Here is a 12,185-nt window from a genome sequence, read left to right on the forward strand (position 1 = left end):
ATTTGTTTTTTATTATGAAGTTATAATAAAACCATACTATAGTTATGATTGAAAGTTATGAAGAATGGAAAAGGGGGTATCAAAATCTGACACACCAACTGTTATGATTTTGTTATATTTCCCTCTTTTCCCTATGAGTATGATTTTTTTTTCTTGCTTTGCCATATGTAAAAGCATCAGATGCAGTATCTTCCATCTAGTAAGTGTTCAATAGCTAGTTCTTTTTCTCTTCCCTTCTCTTCCCTTTTTTTCCTTCTTGTCATCACTTCCTTTTTGCTCTCAGATTAAAAGACAGGTAGATAGGGGCTCCCTAAGTCAGGTTTTAAGGTTGGTGAAATTTGATTTCCATCTTCTTTTCTGTGCCTCTTGTCTGTCCTTTTCTCCCCTTTGACTCTGCCTCCCTCTTTCTGGTCCAAATAGGCTTCTCCTAAAAAATAACAAAACAAACAAACAAAAATAGGCTTCTCATTTGTCTCCATTTCCTGTTTATTTAGATCAGGGGCCATGAACTGGCAGCCCAAAAGCCACTTTCAGCCACAGACATGCTTAAAATTTGGTACATTTTATATTAAAATATGGATTCCCAGCCTCTCTTGAAAAATTGGAAGAAGTTGGCAAAGCAGAGTCCACATTTCTTTTTTTTTTTTTTTGACATGTTCACTTACTTTAATAACAATACATTTACCATGTTATCACCATGGAATGTAATTCAGGTTAGAATTTCACAAGTGCAATAAAGCCTTCTGTAGTACATCAAAGTTTCTGTATAATGTCTTTCCAGAGCTTGCTCTTGAATCAGTCATCATTTCCATTATAGGTATTTGTTTAGTTTAACATTTATGATTCTTACAGAGAAAATGAACATACAGCAAATATTTAAAACTGTCTTTCATTACCTTTGTGTTGGCACTTAAAATACATATATCTATTTCAAAGTGACATGTAAAAATTATTCTAATATAACAGCAGCAAAAATATAATTCTGCAATTAGAAAAGAGCTAAACTGGGGTCCATAATTATTTTACATTTACAAGTGTGACTCTAAAATAAATACTACCTTCTAGCAGCTGTTATCAGCATGTTAGGTTTGATTTAAACACACACAATCAGTTGTGGGGAGGTTTGTAACATTATATGCCATGCACTGTTCTGAAAGGGTTCTTTAAGAGCCAATCAACCCTAAAAACTGAACTCCTCATTCAGTCCACAAGGCAGGCAGAATAAAGTCAAAGTAACTGGGGCAAATAGGATTCCTACATAACATCAAAAGCATGTGAGATTCTGCAGCAACTGGGAGTACTTCAGGATTGGCATGTAGTTCTTGCTTAGAACTAATTTCACCAGAAGAGTTTAACAAGGTGGACATTTTACCACGTCGAATGCATTTCTTATGTGCTAACCTGACTCCCCTGAATGACCTAGCTAGTGAACTAGTCACTAGTAATTTAGTCACCTGGGAAATCAAGCCTGCAAAAAAGGAAGCCAATATTCAAATTAATGTGTTATTGTCTGACCCTCTCAAATGATTATTTTCAACATAAACATATAACCTCAATATGAGATGTCTAACTATAGCAAACACTATCAAGACCAAGACAGCATCTCTTCTTCTATGGTTTAGGTTTTGCCCAGAATTCCTTATACATGGAATAGCCCATACCAAGAGTCATTGCTCCCACAACAAAACCTTGGGCTACCACACGCATGTGGATCAGGTGAACAGACATTTTAGTATTTCCCCTGTTCTTCAATTTATATAATCCATATGCAACGATTGCTGCAAAACCCGCCATTCCAATAGGGACAAATGGTGCCTCTTTAGCTTTTCGGATAAATTTAGATTCCCTGACCTTCATCATATGAAGAAAGAGAAACATCTGTGTTGGATGACATACTGATTGAAGAATCTTCCAAACGCAACGGGACCGCTCACACTCTCGCCGGCTTCTCCCACATTTCTTCATTGCAACAATATGCTGGGACTAAGCAGTGACTCCCCACTCAGACAGGGTGCACACTCTCTTTTTCACACAGATTCCACCATTCCCTGTTGTTTTATATCTTAGTCATCACTCATTTACATTACCTATCAATGACACTACTAACACTCACTCACATTCTAGTCTAAGTCAGTATGAGGGCAAGTCTGAAGTCATGATATGAAAGGAAGTCTGCGGGACTTGGCATTAGGAACCTGGACTTTAATGTCATAGATATATTTAGATTAGCCAGCCTTCTCTTAAACAATACTATTATAGGAATGGGAAGAAGTTAACATTCGTTGACACTAATTGCTAGTCAGTTTGAGTTGAAAGGGACCATGCATAGCTAACTAAAACAAAATATTTTAACTGGTGGGATTTTAGAAAGCATGGAGGAGATATTTCTGGGAGAGACCCCCAGAGGTTTGCCACAAAAAGGAGTTAGCTACTATTCTGCCTCCCCACCGCACCCATTCCCAGCCATGTCCTTCACTGAAAGGCCTTCTTCCACTTGCCAAGAGGCACAGTCTCCTCCACAGATTACTACATCCATTTGCGTAGTAATAGATGTAGTAATCTGTAATCAGCCAACTTCCTGAAGCCCTAACTTTCAGGTTTTTCATGATATCTAGTTTAATGTAAGCTCACTCCATTTTATTTTCTATTATTTCATTTTTATTCATTCATCATAGGCCCTCCTATTGGAGATATTAATCATAAGTTTTATTTGGGTTGATTTTTAGATCAGACAATTGTCCTGTTATTTCTTTGTCCTCCATTCACTTGCTCAAATATGAATTGAGTTTGTACTGTGTCCTAGTTGTTGTGTGAGACACTAAGGATAAAGAACAGAGTAGACGGAGCGGGCTATAAGGGGTCAATGGGAGGAAAAAGGGGACATATGTAATACTTTCAACAGTAATGATTTAAAAAAAAATAAAAAGAACAGAGTAGCCCTAACCGGTTTGGCTCAGTGGATAGAGCGTCGGCCTGCGGACTGAAGGGTCCCAGGTTCGATTCCGGTCAAGGGCATGTACCTTGGTTGCGGGCACATCCCCAGTAGGAGGTGTGCAGGAGGCAGCTGATTGATGTTTCTCTCTCATCGATGTTTCTAACTCTCTATCCCTCTCCCTTCCTCCCTGTAAAAAATCAATAAAATATATTGAAAAATAAAAAGAACAGAGTAGAGCAGTTTTGACCTTTCAGGGGCTCATAGTAGGTGAGTGCTCTTTGAAAAATACCACATACAGTCATATGAATGCAAGGTATTGTATATTATTAATACAGAAGATTGTCAAGGCAGGTTGAAAATAAGAGTCTTGGTTATCAGTAAGGAATGGTGTATGAGTAAAGAAAAAAATCTCACTATGTCAAATAGGTAGAATAGGATGTAATCTCATATTTTTGAATTGTGATGAGGTTTATGACAGGTTTTGTAATATAATTTTAAAGTATACAGTTACACCTTCATTAATTAAATCATAAAGTTATATTTAAGTTTATATTGTAATACAAGTGAAATATAATAAAAATGTAGACAAACATTTTATAAAGCTCAAAACAATGTTGTTGTTTGTTCCAAAGACTGTAAAGAGGTAGGTTTTAACAATTACTTGTAGTGTATACTTAAGTGTTCGATCTAAAACCTTCTTAAAAGTTAAGACAAAGAATATACTTGATGTAGACTTAAAGCTGTCACTCTCCTGACAATTCTGTTCTCCTTAAGAAACCAGATAATACATTATTCACACAATGAAACAGTTACTGAAAATGACAGCTATAATTTAAAATTATTTTCTTGATTCCTGCATTATTTGCTCTTGAAATATTTAAATTGCACATCTAAAAGTCAAGAAAAGTTAACTAAATTTAGACAGTTTAGAGGTCAAACATAGGTTCAATGAAATTCTATAATAGGAACATTAGCATGTATATTTTAACATAGATCTCTTGTACTTTATATTACATTCTACTATGGGACTTACATATTGTCTGACAGCTTGAACTTCAATTATTTTATAACAGCCCAAAAGTAAAGTATATTCTGTTCTTGGAACATTTTATCAGGCCAATTAGGTCATTTTCAAAAACTTTTTAAAGCTTGTCTCACTAACTGCTATGCCAGTTTGTACTAATCAGTATTACTGTTGGAGATTTTATATATATGCATATATATGTGTGTGTGTATATACACACACACACACACACACACACTGAGTGGCCAGATTATTATGACCACCTGACGTTTGTAGGCAAATTAGCTATAATTTCGCGCTGAAGTTGCTAGAGGGTCTGACCATTATAAATAGGGAAGCAGATTGTTTACCAGGACAGAAGTGATTTTTTTCTGAAGATATGGGTAAACAATGCGATTTAACAGCCTTTGAACGTGGGATATATATTGAGTAGCCAGATTATTATGACCACCCCATCAGTACTTCGTTGGGCCACATTTGCCTTCAATACTGCAGCGATTCTTCTTGGCATTGACTCCACGAGATGTTGAAAGGTGATGCGAGGAATCTGACACCATGTCTGATGAATAGAACAGTCCAGTTCTGTGAGATTTGATGGTTGTGGAACCAGCTGCCTGATGGCTCTTTTAACTTCGTCCCACAAATGCTGAATTGGATTGAGATCTGGTGATTGTGGGGGCCACCTAAGCAAGGTAAAGCTCCCTCATGTTCTTGAAACCACTCCTGCACAATACGAGCACCGTGGCATGGCACATTGTCTTGTTGGAAGAAGCCATCTCCATTGGGATACGTCATCAACATGATAGGATGAACTTGATCAGCAACGATACTTAGGTATGTTGTGCTATTCAGACGTTAATCCACACGAATTAAAGGGCCCAAATCATGCCAGGAAAACATGCCCCAAACCATAACACTGCTCCCACCAGCTTGAGGGGTTGTACTCATGCATGTGGGGTGCATGTTTTCATGCTGTTTCCGCCAAATTCTCACTCTGCCATCTGCATGATGCAACTGGAAACATGATTCATCGGACCACATGACTTTTTTCCAGTGTTCGACTGTCCAATCCTTGTGTGCTTGTGTGAATTGGAGACGTTTTATCTTGGTAACTGCAGACAGCAAAGGTGTTTGAACAGGCCTTCGGCTTCCATATTCCATAAAATTCAGTGTACGACTAATATGCCTACAAACGTCAGGTCATAATAATCTGGCCACTCAGTGTATATATATATCCCACATTCAAAGGCTGTTAAATCGTGTTGTTTACCAATATCTTCAGAAAAAATCACTTCTACTGTAGTGGTAAACAACCTGCTTCCCTATTTATAATGGTCTGGCCCTCTAGCAACTTCAGCACGAAGTTATAGCTGATTTGCCTACAAACGTCAGGTGGTCATAATAATCTGGCCACTCAGTGTATATATATATTTCTGAATATTTTGCTACAAAGGTCCTTAAGCAAACAAAAGTTGGATGATTTAAAATAATTATTTTTTACAATATGTTTTTATTGATCTGAGAGAGAGAGAGAGGAAAAGCGGAGAGAGAGACAGAAACATCGATAGGCTGCCTCCTGCATGCCTCCCACTGGGAATTGAGTCCATAATCCAGGCATGTGCCCTGACTGGGAATCGAACTGGTGACCCCCTGGCGTATAGGTCAATGGACGCTCAACCACTGAGCTATACCAGCTGGGCTCAAATTATTTTGAATTCATGTTTTATCAAATTGAAAAAGTTTGTAAATTTTTGTATGCAAGAGGGTTTATGAAAAGTTATGACAAGATTAAACCTATATATATCATTTGTTCTGAATTTTTATTTCATAATCCACATGCCACCACAAATAATTATGATCATTTATATATCGAGCAGCTATTTAGTCCAAGGCATGGTCCCTAGTTGGTTGATACAAGAGAGGGAGGCATCTTTGGCAGAGTAGAAGGTGAGTAATACCCTTCCAGGAGGAAGGACATGAGTATTTAGGGCATTGTGGAGGGAGGGTGGAGAGAGGGTCATAGGAGACAAAAAAGAGAGGATTTAAGGGAATTGAATATTTTCAGCTGCAGTTTGGAGAGCTTATGGCTCCATTCCTTAACTAAAGGTTAGTGTCTGTGACTCCCACAAAAACGTCCATGATGGATTTATAATTTAGTGTAGAGCTTCACTAAAATGTATAACATTCAGCTACATTGTGAACATTTCAAAGTCCATGTCTTGGAATCAGTTAATTCTTTCAAAAGCCTTCATAAAACTCACATTCTCACTGCCATTATACAACTAAAAGTGAATTTGGTTGCTCTAAGAGTTTCTAACGTTAAATAACGTTAAATCATGTCCTGTTCTGTTCAATAATGTTCTGTTAGATAAGAAATTCAGAAGCCTTCTGTACTTTTGACAATTTAACAGAATGATGAGACATATCAGTATTTTTCTTAATCAAGAGAATGACATATGTGTGAATACTGTTTCTTCATTCTTCACTCTCATTATTTACAGAAATAGGAGTGCTACGTGCATGTCACTGGCTTGGACACTTTAATAATCAGATATCAAAACAGCCCCTACCTTGATTAAGCATGAATGAATTAACTCAATGAATTCTAAAATCACAACCATCAGAGATAGCTGCATTGCGTTTAGTACCTGAGAATCATTTAAAAACCTAAGTCTGTGTTCTGTCTAACTCCAAGTTAATTCTAAGAGAATAACTGCTAGTATGTATCCATTTAAAAGGAAATAAAGTAGCTTAAATAAAAACTCTGTGCTGCTCACCTGAGGCAAAATGTCTGTTTCTCAGTTACCCATCACCATGATCGACTGTCAGTTAGTTGCCAGAAAAAGATGACAAATTCACTAAATACAGAGAATACTATCAATCATGGCTTTTGGCTTCGGACATATTTCTACTGCTCAGAATTGTGGTTCTCAAATGATTGCATTAATGTTCTGTTGATTACACTAATAAGTAAAGCCTTATAAACTACGCCCCCATCCCCATCACACACACCAGTTGTACTATTTTCTTGGCATCAGCATAATACAGTGGGCAAGAGTGCAGACTCTGTAGACAAACTCTGCCCATTTTTATCCTGTGTCCATCACTCATTAATTGTGTGGTCTTAGGCAAGTCACTTGATTTTTCCCAGCTGTAATAATTTACAGAAGACTTCAAATCCTATTAGATAAACTCTAAGACATTATTTTTGTACTAATCTTTTAAGAAATTTTAAATTACTAGGCTTAGACTTTTTTTTTTGTTTTGAGATAGGGTTTGATAATAGAATTTCCTTAAAGGGTTCTTGTGGGGAGTAAATTGGCACATTACCTGGCACACAGTAAAGGCTTAATAAATGTTAGCTTGGATTATTTTCATCATTATTTTTTTTTCATATTGTGATCTAGGAGTGTGTTAGTGAGACGGTGGATTTAGATTAGACAATACAATCAGTGACTGTGGAATAGAATTCTTTCCTGTGAAGCTAATAAACCAAATATAGTCAAATTTATACTTTTAACCTTGGTTTAGCACAGAAAGACAACTGAGTTAACAGTTGGAATACACTGTTGTTTCTACCAGCCAGAGTCATACCTTTAAAAAACTGTTTATAAAGGAATCCTATAAGTATTTATCTGCTTGATATTAAAATTAATTTCTCTAACATAAAGCTAGTTAAGAGATATGAGTCCTCTTGGTTTGTAATCTAGACCTTAAAAAACAATTCCATAACACAAAAAGCTCATGTATTTTGCTAAAACTCTTTTACCCTCAAAATGTAGAACAGAGCCAACTATCAGCAAAGGATCACTTGCTTATATTTTAACCAAAAAAGTTAAGGTTTAGTACTGTTCAAATTTTCACAGACTTTCAAAAACGGAGCTCAAAATACTGAAATGACATTTAAAGAACTATTCTAAGTGGTTTTACTCAGTAAAGTTTAAAGATCAATCTTATTTCATTCAGATTCTATAAATAAGTCAAGATATAATTTGAAGATTTAAAAAAAATTTGATGAAGAGAGCTAGCTGATTCATTTATTCTCTCGACTATTTTTGACAGGGTAATTCTTTATTGTCACCAAGCCACACAATTTTCTTTCATTTTACCAGGAAAAAAGTGTTCTTGAAGTTCATCTGGCCAATTAATTCAGCTAAAATTATCAATCCCCATAGTCCTATATGAGATTGCTCAAATTTTCTTCTTACCCTTTGGTATTTCTCTTAAATGATACAAATGAATTTAAAGGTTCCCTGCTCACTTGCAGGTAATTGTAGGTTTTTACTGAAGAGGGTACATTGTAGTGAGGGACACCAGGAGTAATGAAATGAATCAAAATTATTGATACCTACTAATGTTAGATATTATTCTAGAGTCGTTACACATGTTATCTTTTCTAATCCTAACTAGGAAGCAACAGCGTTGGAACTTGGATTTAGGTCTTATGATCAAATTATGGTAATCAAAATGTGAGGTGAAGACTTATAGTAGAATGGGGGCAGTGGAAATAGTGAACATGTAAGAACAAATTTGAAAGCAACATTCACAATCTTGACAATCTATTAAAATGTAGGAGATATAGAAAAATAAACCAGTAGTAACTTTAAGGTTTGAGAAACTATGAGTATTAAGGGTAGATTTTGTTGGTTATACAAGAAGAAATATCTGATAGGTAACTCTAGATATGATAGAATGGCTCAGATAAGCGAATAGGACTAGAGCTAATTGTTATTTTATCTCAGGCATGTAGAAGTAGATTGCTTGTAAACCTTGATTAATGACATACTTTCATCCAAGCATGGCCTGCTTTTATTAGTAATTGTTTTTTTAAATATATTTTTATTGATTTCAGGGAGGAAGGGAGAGGGAGCGAGAGATAGAAACATCAATGATGAGAGAGAATCATTGATCAGCTGCCTCCTGCACAGTCCCCACTGGGAATCGAGCCAACAACCTGGGCATGTGCCCTTTACCAGAATCTAACCTGGGACCCTTCAGTCCTCAGGCCAATGCTCTATCCACTGAGCCAAACTGGCCAGGGCTATTAGTAATTGTTGTTAGTAATGTATAAGCACCCACTGGCCCATTAAACTACAACAGTTATCACTTTGTTAATAGTTACATGGAATCGAGACCCACTCACCCCATCATATTATCTCCTCACACAAAGAAAACTAGCCCCAGATGATTTCATTGGGAAGTTCTTGCAAACATTTAAGGAAAAAAATAATACCAACTCTACATGCACTATTACAGAAAATTAAAGAAGAGAAAATACTTCCCAACTCATTCTGTGAGAGAAGTATTACTCAGTTAACAAACACAGGTGTGGCTCAGTAGCTGAGGGTCAACCTATGAACCATCAGGTCATGGTTCGATTCTTGGGTTTTGAGCTCAATTCCCAGTAGGGACCATGTAGGAGGCAACCAATCTATAATTCTCTCTCATCATTGATGTTTCTCTCTCTCTCCCCCACACCCTTCCTCTCTAAAATCAATACAAAAATATAGAACAATCACACAGGTATTACAAGAATATAAAACTACAAACCACCTGGCCTGGGTGGCTCAGTGATTAAGCGCTGACCCATGCACCAAGAGGTGATTGGTTTGATTCCCAGGTTGCAAGCTGATCCCCAGCAGGGGACTTGCAGGAAGCAGCCAATCAATGTTGATGCTTCTCTCATGGATGTTTCTATTTCTCCTTTCTTCTCTAAAATCAATAAAAAAATATTTAAAAGAAAACTACAGACCAATATCCTTTGCAAACGTGGATGGAAAACTTCTTAACAAAATTTTATTAAATTGAATTTATCAGGATGTATAGGGTAATACATCATGACCAATGAAGTTTATCCTAGGAATGGAAAGTTGATTTAACATTTGAAAATAAATAAATTAATTCACCATAATAAAAATGAAAACCACATGATTATCTTAATAGACACAGAAAAAGCATTAGATAATTCAACACCCATTCCTGAAATTACTGCAGCATAATAGGAATAGAAAGGAACTTAATCTGATATAGTTCATCTAAGAAAAAATCTATAGCTAAAGTCATACTTATTGGTGAGAGAAAATTTTTTCTCCTGAGATCAGGAACAAGGCAAAGAAGCCTGCTCTCATTACTTCTACTTAACACTGTCCTGGAAATTCTAGCCAGTACAATCAGGCCACAAAAAGAAATAAAAGACATCCAGATTGGAAAGGAAAAAGTGTTCACAGATGATGCAATCATCTATGTAGAAAATCTAATGAAATCTAAAACAAACAAAAACCCAATGGAATTGATAATTTTACTTTAGCAGGGTAGCAGGATATAAGATCATGGTACAAAAATAAATTATGTATTTATATACTAGCAACAGACAATTATCAATTGAAACCTAAAAACACCATTTACAAAAGCAACAACAAATGTGAAAATTTTTTAGGGATCAATCTCACAAAAGATATGGAAGACCCGCACACTGTATACTACAAAACATTTCTTTTTTTAAAAAAAAAAATATGTTTTTATTGATTTTAGAGAGAGAGGAAGAGAGAGAGATAGAGAGATAGAAACATCGATGAGAGAGAAACATCTATTGGCTGCCTCAAGACTTGTACATGAATGTTCATAGCAGCTTTATTTGTAATAGTCAGTAACTGGAAACAACCCTAATGTCAACAGATGAATGGTTAGCAAATTGTGGCATATAATAATCAGTAATAAAAAGGAATGAACTATTGGCAAATGCAACAACATGGATGAACCTCAAAATAATTATGCTGGGTGAAAAAAAGCCAGACAATCAAGTACATACTATATAATTCCATTTATAAAAAATTTGAACTAATCTATAGTGACAGAAAGCATATCTGCCTGGGGTTGGGGGTGTGGGGTGGGAGAGGCAGGAAGAGGAAGGAAGTAAGGGGTCTGAGAAAACATTTGGGAATAATGTATATATTCATTTTCTTGATTGTGGTGATGGTGTCATGAATACATACATATGTCAGAACTTATCAAATTGTGCACTTTTAAAAAGTGTACTTTATTGTCTGTCAACTGTAACTTAGTAAAGCTATTTTTTAATTTTACAAATTACAATAAATAAATTACAATAAAACTCTGAAAAGTATTCAATTAATCCAGAAGTAGGCAAGAAAAAAAAATAAAAGAACAAAAAAGAGGGGAGAAATAAGAAATAAATAGTAAATGGTAGACTTAAGTCCATTCATATAAATAATTACATTAAATGTTAATAGACTAAACACTGCAATTAAAAGATAATATCAGAATTGATTTTTTTTAAAAAAGGAAAGTCTAACGATGTGCTGTATCCAAAAGATGTACTTCACATGTAGAGACAGAGGTAGGTTGAAAATAAATGGCTAGAAAATGATATACTATGCAAACTAAACTTAAGAAAGCTGATGTAGCTATTTTAATGTCAGATAAGTTCAAGGCAATGAGGTAAGACAGAAATTTCATACTGATGAAAGGGTCAATTCTAACAGAAGATATTAAAATCATAATGTATATGCACTTAAGAGAGTTTGAAATTATATGAGACACAAATGACAGAATTAAAAGAATAGACAATTCCACATAGTTGAAGACTGGTAAAACTAGGCCAAAAAAAAAAAAGTGAAGACAGAAATTTCAATAACACTATCAACCACCTTGACCTGGTTGATATTTATAGAATAATACACCTAATAACTGCAGGATATAAATTCTTTGCAAGTGCACTAGCTATAGTCACAAGCTATTTTGGGCCATACGCTTACAAAGAATCTTTTAATACCATGCATCTTGTACCTTCTCTACCCTAAATCTTGGGGAAATAAACCAAGAGTTATCACAATTTAGGACTTACCTGGATAATGTCAGTATTTCTTAAGGAGCAATTAACACACTATTAATATTTACAAAAATGCATAGCATATTTTTAAAAATTAAGTCATTAAAATTCTTATTCAATACTAATATTTTTCAGGTGCAAAAATAAACAAAGCTTCATAATCACCCCAAGACGACATAGAGCAAAGATGAATGATATTTCCCAAAAGGCTGAGGTAAGTCTCCAGAGTTAAAAAGGAAGTAGGGGGGAAACCTAAGGTTGACTGTAGAACTGCTGAAAGGGCAGTTGTTCAGTGGGAAGGTCATGTTGACAAATTCATAACAACATAGTGCCAAGACATAAATCATAAGAAATTCACAGGCTGATCTTGGGTCCCG

At 35.5% G+C, this 12,185-nt stretch overlaps 1 protein-coding gene and 1 pseudogene across 8 annotated transcripts in view; one reads left to right on the forward strand and one right to left on the reverse strand.

Annotated features, from left to right (window-relative positions):
- The window catches only part of NEXN (nexilin F-actin binding protein), a 42,035-nt gene that overhangs the window by 2,885 nt on the left and 26,965 nt on the right, over positions 1–12,185 (forward strand). For all 8 annotated transcript variants that reach the window (XM_036349874.1, XM_036349875.1, XM_036349877.1 and 5 more), the window contains one exon: positions 11,944–12,022. In XM_036349874.1, the coding sequence (XP_036205767.1) occupies positions 11,944–12,022 (79 nt within the window). The remainder of the gene's footprint in view (positions 1–11,943; positions 12,023–12,185) is intronic.
- LOC118676271 lies at positions 636–1,960 on the reverse strand (annotated as a pseudogene).

This window comes from Myotis myotis, unplaced genomic scaffold (assembly GCF_014108235.1).
Source record: "Myotis myotis isolate mMyoMyo1 unplaced genomic scaffold, mMyoMyo1.p scaffold_m19_p_2, whole genome shotgun sequence".
Lineage (NCBI taxonomy): Eukaryota > Metazoa > Chordata > Mammalia > Chiroptera > Vespertilionidae > Myotis > Myotis myotis.